This window comes from Oncorhynchus mykiss, chromosome 19, assembly GCF_013265735.2.
Source record: "Oncorhynchus mykiss isolate Arlee chromosome 19, USDA_OmykA_1.1, whole genome shotgun sequence".
Taxonomy (NCBI): Eukaryota; Metazoa; Chordata; class Actinopteri; order Salmoniformes; family Salmonidae; genus Oncorhynchus; species Oncorhynchus mykiss.
The window spans coordinates 5,708,812-5,722,614 of NC_048583.1; the positions used below are offsets into that span (position 1 = coordinate 5,708,812).

The 13,803-nt window shown below is 40.5% G+C and overlaps 1 protein-coding gene across 2 annotated transcripts; it reads right to left on the minus strand.

Moving 5' to 3' along the window:
- Nucleotides 1–468: 468 nt before the first annotated feature.
- On the minus strand, nt 469–12,190 carry LOC110517354 (hydroperoxide isomerase ALOXE3). 2 transcript variants are annotated; one of them, XM_036954045.1, is made up of 15 exons: nt 11,902–12,190; nt 10,954–11,117; nt 10,111–10,318; nt 9,757–9,838; nt 9,517–9,639; nt 8,625–8,728; nt 7,899–8,071; nt 6,407–6,550; nt 4,431–4,634; nt 2,813–2,899; nt 2,367–2,536; nt 2,101–2,222; nt 1,784–1,884; nt 1,397–1,567; nt 469–1,245 (listed from the first exon to the last, which is right to left on the minus strand). In XM_036954045.1, the coding sequence occupies exons 2-15, from the start codon at nt 11,098–11,100 to the stop codon at nt 1,066–1,068; spliced, it is 2,016 nt and encodes a 671-aa protein (XP_036809940.1). In that variant the 5' UTR covers nt 11,101–11,117; nt 11,902–12,190; the 3' UTR covers nt 469–1,065. The 2 variants fall into 2 exon arrangements, with proteins under 2 accessions (XP_036809940.1, XP_036809939.1); XM_036954044.1 differs by having other exon boundaries at nt 10,954–11,107; nt 11,902–12,186.
- Nucleotides 12,191–13,803: the final 1,613 nt, after the last annotated feature.

Below are 13,803 nucleotides of genomic sequence, written 5' to 3' on the forward strand. Positions count from 1 at the left end.
ATAAATAATTATCTCTATTATTCTGACATTTCACATTCTTAATATAAAGTGGTGATCCTAACTGACCTAAGACAGGGCATTTTTACTAGGATTAAATGTCAGGAATTGTGAAAAACTGAGTTTAAATGTATTTGGCTAAGGTGTATGTAAACTTCCGACTTCAACTGTATTTATGTATGTGTATATGGGTATGTACTTGTATGTATGTATGAATATATATATATTTACCCCAAAAATATATGGGGGATTGGAAATTATGCAGAAAATGATGTTGATGGAAGCAACAATCTTTCCGCAATATCAAGCTGATCCAGCCTTAGAAGAAAATAAAACCTTTCTTTGTTTTTTATACCTGAATTCATATAATTTTCTAATCATTTCATGCATGTATTTTTTTTACATTTAATACATGAGGGAGGTAGACAGGGCTTCAACAAAAATGACATGAGGCAAATATCACAATAAGACTGGAGATATAAAAAAATGATAAGCTTTTAATTTCAAGTGAGAGTCACACCTATTGTTCTCTCATATTATTCTGACACTTGTTTACTATTAATCAACATTTCAGTGTCACATCATTTAGTAGGAGAGATCATTTTCACCAGGAGTCCCTGTAGTCCGTAGTTATATGGCACCAGAAATGAATCTGTCAGAAAGACCATGTATTTATTAACATCCATTAACACATACAAATGTAATAACATCAACAAGTTCTTTGTCTGTGAGGGACACCATGTGGCGGTGTGTGTTGGTTTAACACAGTTAACACTTCTGATACAGCAATAACATTCTGACTGAACCCACAGTGTGATTTCCCTTTATCTGATTGAAGTGGGACATTAGTTTAGCAAAGCTCCAAAAATTGACATACTCAATACATTTTGTAGATTTTAGAATGTTTACAATTGCATGCCTCCAGAATCATTGGGTCGTGTTCATCAGGGCACGCAATGCGAAACGTTTTTAAGCGCAAAACAAAGGACAACAAAAATAAGGTAGTTCCTCAGTTTTCTTCCAATTAGTGCCTAATGAACTGGACCCTGGTCTAGGACTTTGGCTTATCTAAATGGCCACGCTGTTCTCCACCAAAGCAGGGTCCATGTAGGTGTATGGCACTGGTAGTCCAGAGTTCCTGGCCTTGACGGTCTCACTGAAGACCTTCAGCTCCGTCTGGAATTTCTGAATCATCCTGCAGGGTGGCATCTCGTTGAAGTGCTCCTCTGGGTACTGGCCAAGAGCCAACTGCATATGGAGAATAATTGAAGTTAGCAAAATATTGATAGTTATAATATTAACATTAAAAAGGACACTTAAATAGGATATTTTGTACCTAAATATAGTATTTCGGGCCTTGTTGATATTGATAATAGTTCATGAAAGATGGCAGACTCACAAAGTCACTGGATTGCTTGCTAAGGAGCCACATGGTGGACATGCCCTGTGCTGTTGTGCCGACATCTGGGAAGGTCTCCAGCATGGTGCTCTCAGTAGACTGCCCCTTAGTGGTGGGGGGTGGCTGTTGCAGGGAGATGGGGGTGTTGGGCATCCAGCCACCATAGTCATACTGTAACATGAAGAACAATGACTGATTATTACTGACATCCAATATGGTGCTATTCTGAAATGATATGATAGTGGCAAGGAATTACAGAAAAAACCTTGCAACATTTTTACAAATACGTCTCTTCCTAAATGGTAGAGGAGGCAGAAAACGTCAGTAGTGCTTAGATTTAGATTAATAACACACTTGAAAAAAAAGTATGGGCTACGTTACACCCACCTGTCCAGAGTTGACAGCAGAATGCTGGCCTGAGCAGGTGAAGATCACCATGGTGACGAACTTGACGACCTCTGGCACAGTGGACAAAGACTGAGGGATTCCTGGACAGAAAGATAAGAACCGAGAGAGGTGTGTGATGAATGGAGTTATGCCAGGGGAGCTGGGTGGACTGTTACTATAGGACAGTCACGTCCATGGAAGATGTGAGTTATGCCGGGGAAGTTATGGACCAGAAACCAAAAAACATATTGGCAAAAACAAGACATTTCACCATACGTCATTACAACACACCCCCATATTACCCTGTACATCGTCACCTGTGCATTCTTGGGCCAGGAAGCCATGGTCAAAGATATCCTTGATCCAGTTCTGTAGTTCCTGGTCTTCCCGGACCTCTGAGTCACTCTTGTAATAGAAACCAATCACTCCCTCTACAAACCTATACGGAAGGCGACAACGGAAGAACGAAGAAGAAAGAAGATATCATATCTATGTAGAGCTATGCTTTCACTGTAGATTCTACCAGCGGATGATACTGTACTACCACCATGTAGGTCTGCTCTACTGCTCTGTCGTAGCCTACCTGTGGATGATGTCCCACAGCTTGAGTCCATCATCCCTGTAGTAGTTGTTGGGGACTGACTCCAGACCTCGTGCAGTGATGTCCTCCGGCATACAGAGGGAGCTGTAGGTCAATGAGGCCACAGATCTCCTCAGGATCTCAATCATCCCCTCTCCGCCCGAAGCAGCAAACTACAACGTCACTTAAAGTTATTTGATTACATAATTCTGTAACATTATAATGTACTTTAACTAAGCTGCAATATTACACTGGTTCTATGAGAGATAGTGAACCTACCAGCAAGTATGTTGACCAGGAGGGCCAAATGACCATACATGGGGGTACTGTAGGTTCACTACAAGACATACAACCGCATGTACGCTGACTCTGACACAACTTCCATGCATGTGTGATTCCTAATATGGACACCACACACTTCTATGGAAACAGTCCACTCAGTAGCCTACCTGAGTGAAAACTCCTTCATCAGCTATTAGAAATGCCCGGGCCAAGAGGTTGATCTGGAGGGTGTAGCGGGTGTGTGGAATCAGAAGCTAAAGCAGTAAACCAGGGTGGAGAGAAGGATGGATGGTCAACAATCCCAAGAGAGAAACTGGCATTAGTAAGGACAGATTGGAAATAGGTGTATTATACTTTCATGTGTCATTATCCTCTGTCATGGTCCATACACACCAAGACAGTCGGGAAGAGGGCACGACAATGCCTATTCCCCCACAGGAGAACGAATAGATTTGCCATGGGTCCTCAGATCATCAAAAAGTTCTACAGCTGCACCATTGAGAGCATCCTGACCAGTTGCATCACTGCCTGGTATGGCAACTGCTCGGCATCCGACTGTAAGGCGCTACAGAGGGTAGTGCGTATGGCCCAGTACATCACTGGGGCCAAGCTTCCTGCCATCCAGGACCTCTATACTAGGCGGTGTCAGAGGAAGGCCCCAAAAATTGTCAAAGACTCGAGTCACCCAAGTCATAGACTGTTCACTCTATTACCGCATGGCAAGCAGTACTGGAGCGCCAAGTCTAGGTCCAAAAGGCTCATTAACAGCTTCTACCCATAAGCCATAAGATTGCTGAACAATCAATTAAATGGCCACTATTTATATTGACCTCACCCCTCACTTTAGCACTGCCTAAATGTTCAAATTACCTCAATTACCTCGAGTAACCTGTATTCCTGCACATTGACTCGGTACCACCTGTATATAACCTCGTTATTGTTATTTTATAGTGTTACTTTTTTAAACTTAATTTTATTTAGTAAATATTTTCTTAACTCTATTTACTTAAAACTGCATTGTTGTAAGTAAGCAGTTCACGGTAAGGTCTACAGCTGTTGTATTCGGCGCATGTGACAAATAAAATGTTATTTTATTTGATCCTCGGAGCACTAACTGGACATGCTATGCTATATTATGTTATGATGTATTCTGTTATATATGCTATGATATAATATATTATGCTATCTTATCTTATGCTTTATTATGTTACGTTATTCTATGCTATTTTATGCTATATTATTATTTATTTATTTATATATAGTTTTTTACCCCCTTTTTTTGTTAGTAGTTACTGTCTTGTCTCATCGCTACAACTCCTGTACGGGCTCGGGAGAGACGAAGGTCGAGAGTCATGCGTCTTACGAAACACAACCCAACCAAGCCGCACTGCTTCCTAACACAGCACGCATCCAACCCGGAAGCCATGTTATGCTATGATATATTATGTTATGTTATGCTATATTATGTTATGCTATATTATGTTATGCTATGCTATATTATGTTATGATATGTTATGCTATATTATGTTATGCTAGGCTATATTATGTTATGCTATGCTAATATTATGTTATGTTATGCTAATATTATGTTATGCTATGCTATGCTCAGTGGAGGCTGCGGAGGGGAGGACAGCTCATAATAATGGCTGGAATGGAGTGAATGGAAGCCATGTGTTTGATAACATTCCACTCCAGCCATTACCACTAGCCCGTCCTCCCCAATTAGGGTTCCACCAACCGCCTGGGTTTATGCTATGTTATGCTATGCTGTACTGTGTTATGTACCTTGTAGAGGGGGTGCACCATGGGCATGTTGCGCAGCAGTGCTACAGCGAACACCTCAGCCAGGAGGTGAGTGCGCAGCAGGTGGACGTTGAGCTGGTGCTCTTGAAAGTCAGCGCTCCTCACAAAGATCTTGGCCAGGAGCCAGTCATACTCAGAGTCAGTAGGAAGGAAGATGGGGTTGTCTTTAGCAGGCTTCTGCTTCAACTGTGGAGAGAGAGAGTGTTAGGGACCTCATAGATGGCTACCAGCAACATTATCCCTGTTTAATGGAAAAATACAAATAATAACATTAGCGGATTCCTTTTTGGTGCTACATAGAACCCTTTTTTGAAGGTTCTATAAATAACCATGAACATAAGGTTATAAATGGAACCTTTATGGTGCTATAAAGAACCCTTTCCTAAGGTTCTATAAATAACTTCTTTTTTTTATGTTCTATTTAGCACCAAAAAGGGTTCTGCTATCGTTTCAACCCTTTTTGGTTTAGGGCTTGACATTTACTTTTTTAGCCACTTGTCCTTTGGACAAGTAGGAAACCTTTTTTACTTGTCCAAAAGCTCAAGACACACACAAAAAAAGGGTCTGTAACACCATTTGTATGTTTTGTACATCATTGTATGATGCAATGAACCACTTTACAAAATTAAATGCATTACTATCTTTTTTTTACCATAGAGAATCAGACAAAAATGGAGGCTACACTGTCTGTAACCCTGTAAGGCTCTCCTGGAGGATGGTTGGACACCCTTGATAGTCTAAAAAATGTTGCAACATTGCAATTACAACCAAATAGCCTACTTGTTATGTCTTTATAATTAAGGGCTTCCTGTCATCCCTGGGATGATACAAAATATGTCTACGGTTCAAAAGAATGACAGATTCAAAATGCACACAACCACTGCACATCTAAAATGTAAAAATGTAATAGTCTGACGCAACAGATCAGACCGTTTAGCTTAAAACTGTTGATAAATTTGTTTTTTTTAAATGTTTTATTCATATTATAAGCTCAACAATGCGCACATGGCTTTAGGCTAATGTTAGTGGCATTGTTGAATTCGAATTTATAATAGGAAGCTAGGACTGATGGTTTGGTTAGCTAAACTAGCAAGTATTTTTGGTTACCCAGGCAACTAGTGTCGCTATCTAGTAAACTTGCTAGCTATTTCAGTGGATGTTGAACTCATTTATCCCTGAAAGCTGAAAGGAACATATTTCTAGCAGTTAATGTGCTAAATTATAGCCATGGTATAAAAGGGATAATCAACTCGGGGCTCTATGCGTACTCTGGAAAATAACGTAACTCTGTGGAAGGTTAGTTCCACTCTGCTAGCGCGTTGTGGAACACACCTCATTATTCATTATTTTCCAGAGAACACATAGTCGTTGATTTCCCTTACGCATTTCACAAGACACTTTCACTAGCTATAGTCATATTTAACATGTAATGACACAATAACACAAATATAAACTGGAATGACACTCTCACTCAAAAAGAGCTTTGAGAACCCCCCCCTAAAAAAATAATTATGAGCTGCCCCCCCCCTACATTTGATTATCACAAAAGAGGAAAGAACCCTTCCCTGAACTCCAAAGAAGCATTGAAGGACTCAAAGGTTTCACATAAAACCATCACCCTTCCCAAAGGACCCTTGATGAACCATATGTTCTAAGTGTGTAATGCAATCATTCAAAGCATTTGAAGACTATATCAAACATATTTTCTTTGGGCCTGTCAGATACAGTGGAGGCTGGTGGAGGGAAACATGGGGAGGACGGGCTAGTTGTAATGTTTGAAACGTAAAGAAGGGAGCGGTAGTAATGAGCCCGTACTCTCCATTTCTATCTCCACCAGCCTCCACAGGTAACTGGGCTCTCTAAAGGAGATTGAAACATGATGGGTTTACAGACTCTCTCACTTGTAATGGTCTCCGTGACTGTAGTCTTCACTTCAAAGTTAGTTAGGGCAACCTTACCTGGATGGCGATGGGAACCAGCTTGTCATCAGGGGTTCTGTAGAGCAGAACCAGAGGAGCCGCCATGTACTGTTTTTTCCTATTGATCACGTTTGCCTTTAATCCATCCAGGTTCTTGTAGTCAAGCAGGAATATGTTGCCGCTCTGTTAGGGATTGGATGACATGGGAGAATAAATCCAAAAGTTACTGTAGGATAGAATGCAAAAATGCAACAGGTTAGGATTACGGTTCACTTTCTTGGTATTTTGGAATGGGACAGATATTGTAGCTCTGTGTTTTACTAGGATTATCCCAAAAAACATCCAATAAAGTTATTTTTGCGATTACTTTCTTGAATTGTAGGGTCACCATCCCCCCACAAAACATCAAAGAAAGTAATACTGGGATGTTTTTCATTTATCAGTGACCAGGTTTCATCCAACATTTTTGAAGTACATGTCAGATAGAAAATGTCACGACAGGCCTGAAGAAAACAGAACGTTTGTCTGTAAACCCTCAGCATGTCAACAAAACAAAATATGCTAGATATTTTTGTGTCTGTAAAATGTATTATGTGAGAAATGGTGGTGGAATGGCAGATGCTTGACTGCCATTGATAAGTAAAAATAATATTTTTTGTCTATATAATAATGTCATCATGTAGATTATACCTGCACTGTATCTGCCAGCTGTTGGCTAGAGTGCACGAGCCAAGACCAGAGTGGGCACATTCGCTATATAACAGAAAAATAATTGTGACAAAGCCATCAGAGTTGAAAATGCGATGGAAATGCCATTTACATGTTTAAATGTTTTATGTCTTGGTACATGGGAATTTAACCACAAAGGTTATTTTTATGTCTTGGTACATGGGAATTTAACCACAAAGGTTATTTTTATGTCTTGGTACATGGGAATTTAACCACAAAGGTTATTTTTATGTTTGGGTACATGGGAATTTAACCACAAAGGTTATTTTTATGTCTTGGTACATGGGAATTTAACCACAAAGGTTATTTTAATGTTTGGGTACATGGGAACCACAAAGGTTATTTTTATGTTTGGGTACATGGGAACCATAAAGGTTATTTTTATGTGCACTACGTCATCACACAGACTTATATCTGCAACAGGTCAATTTGATGGAAACATCTATCGTGGGGAAATGTGCATATTGTTTTAATGCGAATTTGAGAATATTTGCATGAAAATCTATCGCCAATTGGATGGAAACCTAGCTATTGAGAAACATACTGGATGGACCTCCACCAAAGTCATCTGTAGGTCCAAAAAGGAATCTGGTACATGCTTCTGATGATCCAAGAAAGTGGATGTCTAGACATCCAACAAAAGGATCTCTATTGACTTCCATTGATAATTGTGAATATCTAAGATATTCACCTTGGTCCAAGAGGACTGCCCCATGTCCAGCGCCACCCTTGGTAGAAGTGGTACTGCAATAATTTAGGCAACTTTTAACAATGAGTCCCATTTTGACATACTGTACAGTACCTGCAATTCCTTTAGGAGGCTGGACGATCCACGAAGAGAGGGCTTGACCATGTCTCCTGTGACGGGGAAATTTGCCGGCAACTCCGAGCAGCGACGGATCAACATGGGGTTGCAGCCGTTCAGATACTGGTACCCGAAAAACTCGTCTTCCTTCCAGTGCTCCTGTGCGTAGTCTGGAAGGAGGAAATTCTGGGTTGTATTAATTAGTGCACACCATAGCAAAACCTTTTGCAACAGAAAATAAAATCAATAGTTTCTTATTGGACAGGTATTCCCTCCCTGTTTCAGTCTGTTTTCTTCCAGATGATGCCTAGTAATCCAGGGTCGTTTTCAGTATATACAGTACCAGTCAAAAGTTTGAAGCTGGTTGAGAGAATGCCAAGAGTGTGCAAAGCTGTCATCAAGCCAAAGGGTGGCAACTTTGAAGAATCTCAAATATAAAATATTTGTTTAACACTTTTTTGGTTACTACATGATTCCATATGTGTTATTTCATAGTTTTGATGTCTTCACTATTATTCTAAAATATAGAAAATAGTGAAAATGGAGAAAAAAAACTTGAATGAGTAGGTGTGTCCAATCTTTTGACTGGTACTGAATGTATATTTTTATTGGACATATTCAAGTAGTATTACTTCCCCCTTTCACTTTGTTTCAAAACGTTTACCACCTAATAAACAGGCCCCTGGAGTTAATTCTGCAAATGCACCTATGAAATGCACTCACCTGAGATGACAGTTCTATTACAGCAGAAGACTTTGCTGATTTCATCAATGTTTTTCCAGCTCTTCTTGCTGTCAGAATACCCCTTCAGTTTCAGCTCAGTGATCCTACAGAATGGGAGACAAGGAACTGTGTCAAGCTGAGACAATAGAGTTTTGCAGAGCAATTGTACAACTCAACAATATAAATGAATGGAATACTTTAGAGTTTTAATGATCTTCTGCAGGAAGTACTATTTGAACTAAAGGTGAAATAAATAAAAAATGAAATAAAAAACTGTCCTTAGAGGATGAATTATGCCCGACGTATGCAACGTAATTAGCTACGCAAAAATGTCTGTCCTGCATAGTTGAAAAAACATGCAAGTGTGTGCAACCCAAAATGTTAAACTCACCACGTACTGGACAAAGGAAAAAAGCTCAAATCCGCACTGAACTATTCTCAAGTTTTAATGTAATTATCAGCAGGAGAGGGCAGAGGAATCAGACACATTTGGGTGACATACTTCATCAGCGTTTGGAGAAAAATAAGGCATTCACACATAGTTATAATTGATGAAACATTGTAGTATCTTTTTTCACAATCATAATTTACATTCATTATTTACATACATTATTCTACTATTTTTCACAACTTCTAGTGCCTAAAAATACATTAAGATGTAGAGAATATTTTAATGAATGAGGGTTTTGGGGGGTTTTCCCCCCCAGTGCATGCCTTTTGAACCCGGCACCCAACAACTTTTAGTTACTACAGACCTTCGAGTTGAGCACGCAGATTCCTCATTCTGTAACTTACCACATAACCACATAGGGAAGCCATAATGAGGAGCACATTGCATTCTCGTGTTGTGTACTCAAGTCGGGTATACATTTGGCTTAGGTGAGGAACTCACCCGGTGGCGGCGGTGAAGAGGAACTGGGTGGCCTTGGTGAACGAGAATTGGATCTCGCTGGGAAGATCCAGAGGGTTGTCTGCCTTCATGCTGCCGGGGAAACCCTCCTTGTAGGTATCCCAGCTGAGTAGGAGGAGGAGCAGGAGGAGCAGGAGAAAGAGGAGGAGCAGGAAATATATGGAGGTTGGTCAGATATAATGGACAGACTGGGTAGCTAGGACGAAAGACCACAGCACCTACCAGTACAGCTCAGTTCTCGTCTTCATCTCCTTTTCCCTGCTGTACCTGGCAAGATGATTAGTTTCATCACAGAGCCTTTTAGCTGAAAAATATAAAAAATAATGAATCAAGTTAATCACACGTATTATTGCACTAATCCTTCAGAACCAGTGTTGCATGTGTTACTGAATGTACGGTGGCCCTAAGAGGAAAAGTAGCTTTTAAAACTTAGTGACATCATGCACACACAAAGAAAATGCCCCCCCCCCCCCCACACACACACAATGGCTGCAAGTATCCACTTTTTTCCCCATGCATTACTCATTCTAACATGTCTGCATGTGATGTTGTTTCATAACGTCACACCGTGCTGACCTGTGCCCTCTCTGAACAGGTGCACTTCCTTGTCCATAATCCAACGGTAGATGGGGAACTGGCATGTGTCTCCCTCTGGCGTCGTCACGACAACCTTGGACGGGAACCAGGCGTCCTGGGGGAAGAGTGGGAGGGGCTGTTTGTCCAGCTCTATCAGCACCAGCGTGCCGAGGGAGGAGGGGCACACCACGTCGAATTCACGAGACGCCTGCAGAGAGAGAGAGAGAGAGATGGAGGAAGTGAGAGATAGATGGAGGGAATGAAATAATGAGATGGAGAGAGGGAGAGAGAGAGAGAAAAAGGGAGGGGCAGAGAGAGTGAGAGAGAGCAGAACCTGGACTGTGTGAGAAAGCAAATAACAAAGGCAAATATAACTAATCCTGGACTACCAGTATTCATGTCACATACACTATATGTGTATGAACATATTGGTGCGTTTGGGTGTGTTTTGAGCACAGTATTTGAAAAATGCAAATGGTAAGTCTTATTGAAGCTAGAATAATTTGTTGCTACATCCATATTTTGGACTTAAATTATAAATTATATATATTCATAGATTCTTGAAGAATATAATTTATAATTGCTTAGTTCAACTGTCGTACCCAATCAGAACCCAATGATTGTAAGCAATGTAAATGTAAACAAACACTAAGCTATAGCCACAAAACATGGTTAAAAGTACACATTCTTCTATGAATTTGAGAATGGTGACATTTCTACAAGCCCATCCCTCAGCTTTTTACCAAAACAGAGGCGGGGTGCCTCTTTGTTATTGTTTCAATTAAGGATTCTAGATTTAAAGAGAAATATCTCTTAGTACTGATAGGAGCATTACTGACTTACCGTGCCTTGATAGAAGCCTCCCTTCAAGCTAGTGAGCCACGTGCGCTTACTCTCTCCATTCTCGCCAACCAGCTTGATGAAGACATTGTTCATCGTGGTGGCAGTTGCGATGTTGTGTGTGTGCACAGTCACCTTGTATTTTGCCATTTTGACTCTGAAAAACACTACGATAGGCTTATCTGCACACACTGAGACTGCACAGCAAACAACAGTTCATTCAATGTAGACAGTGCAAACATTTCTGCAAATATTAAGACTTGCATGATATCTGTTTTAATAACAAAATATTTTTTGGGGGGTATTCTTGCTAGAATAACAAACTTGCAAAGCCACAGTTATTGCATACACACAGCATGTAGGGGGACATTTTGCACAAGCAAATGACAGTGAGCAAATGAACCATAGACAGGAGTAATATTCTTATTCATTGTGCATATTATCCAAAATACCCATTGCATTGTGTGCATATTATCCAAAATACCCATTGCATTGTGTGCATATTATCCAAAATACCCATTGCATTGTGTGCATATTATCCAAAATACCCATTGCATTGTGTGCATATTATCCAAAATACCCATTGCATTGTGTGCATATTATCCAAAATACCCATTGCATTGTGTGCATATTATCCAAAATACCCATTGCATTGTGTGCATATTATCCAAAATACCCATTGCATTGTGTGCATATTATCCAAAATACCCATTGCATTGTGTGCATATTATCCAAAATACCCATTGCATTGTGTGCATTGCATCCATGGCTCAGTACACTGATCTCTGGTTAAATAATAGCCTCCTCATTCTACACATAGTTGAAGAAAACAAAACATGAAATCACGCTGCACATCAAGTTTAACTGTATTTTCTGCACACATCTGTGCTCTTTTGCTTGATGAAAATGTCTCCCATATTATCAAAAATAAAACATTCAGAGTTCCCTTACCTGATTTGTTGATAGTTTGTAGTACCCTGTTAACTGTGCCTTAATGATCACCTTCCCTACTGCTCGTTTTATACCTGGCTGGAGGTGTGTGTAGAACCATATGTACATATCTGGGTGTTACTTCCCACCATTGACCTTGCATATCCTGCATGATAAATTCTGAGAATGTTGATAGCGAAGCGTTGCCCAATCACCTATTGTAAATACACAGTAGAAATTTGAGCCGTGGTTGAAAGGGTGTTGTAACGTCAATTTCGCAATTCTGAGGGCATGCGGTGAAATGTTTGCTCAGCACTGCAATGCAAGTTACAGGTGGGAAATTGAATTGTTGTCACAGACTCTGTTTTGGTGGTCTGCAAAATATCCAAACAGGATTTCACAAGTCTTGTATAGTCACTATATGGAGTTAGTACTATATATACAATACTGTACAGTATTTTTTTTATGTAACATTTATTTAACTAGGCACGTCAGTTAAGAACAAATGCTTATTTACAATGACGGCCTACACCGGCCAAACCCGGACGGCGCTGGGCCAATTATGCACCGCCCTACGGGACTTCCAATCACGGCTGGATGTGATCCAGGTTGGATTCGAACCAGGAACTGTAGTGACGCCTCTTGCACTGAGATGCAGTGCCTTAGACCGCTGCGCCAGGACAGCCTCCAAATCCTTCCTACTTGCACTGATGATGCAACACCCATTGTGCTTTTTTGGCAGGACACATACCGGCCAAAATGTATCACTAACTCGCGTCTTATCGCATATCCTTCATGGCAAATTCCAAAGAATAAGTGAGGCCAGAGGAGGCTGGTGGGAGGAGCTATAGGAGGAACAGCTCATCGTAATGGCTGGAATGGAATCAATAGAACGGGGTCAAACGTGGTTTTTATGTTTCATGTGTTTTATGCCATTCCATGATCCCATCCTCCTATAGCTCCTCATACCTGTGTGAGGCCCTCTGCTGATGGAAAAGGGTTGGCGAATAACATAGGCTACTGTAAATATACACTAAAGTGTGGAAAAGCATGTTACTTTAAGAAGACCAAGTAGTGATGGCCCCTTTTTTTTTTTAAACATTCAAACTAGGCACTTTTACTTGGTAACATCAGGAAGCAGATAAGGTGCAGGTCAGGTTAGCCTATGGAATTCCATTCTCTTAAAGTATTCTCCTTCGGGGATTTCATAGTTTTTGTTGACAGCTAACAGGTAGAAGTAGTTGAGATAGTAGGGGAGATTAAAGAAAGCGATCTAGGTCAGAATGTGGCACAGCTGGGAATTGAACCCTTGCCTCCAGGGACAAAGGGTATTACAGCACTACCACGAGACCAGCCCCCAGGACAGCATATCAAAGAATTCTAATCAAATACATTTTATTTAACATTTACAGTCTTCTTAGCAACCAATAAAAACTACAGATTCGATAACAACCAAAATACGATATCTTTCCCACAACGTCTCCATTTCGTCACAAAGTACATCTTTACCTGGTTGCATGACGTCTTCTCAACCAGTGAGTCAGTTGAAAACCAGAAAATTACCATTTTTGCCCCCTGGGACATCTATTTGGGTCGTAACAGGACAAATCCCACCTACTGTATGCTGCCTTTCTGTTCAGAAATGGAGTTGCAGGGACTGCAGTACTTACATATGCAATCTGTATATATAACCTTCACTGTGTACATAATACAGGGATTCCTGCAGGACAAACACAGGCGCAGGGTAGACAGGGTCAGGAATGAGGTCAAACCAATATATGTTTTTATCATGGAGCTAGGTTTACAGTGAGCTTAGTGTGTCTACAGTATGAGGCCCATATGGTTGTAATAATAGATTTTAAAGATTCAACTTTGTAAATACACTATCTTAACATGAAAACACTTACATACGCACTGAGCAGT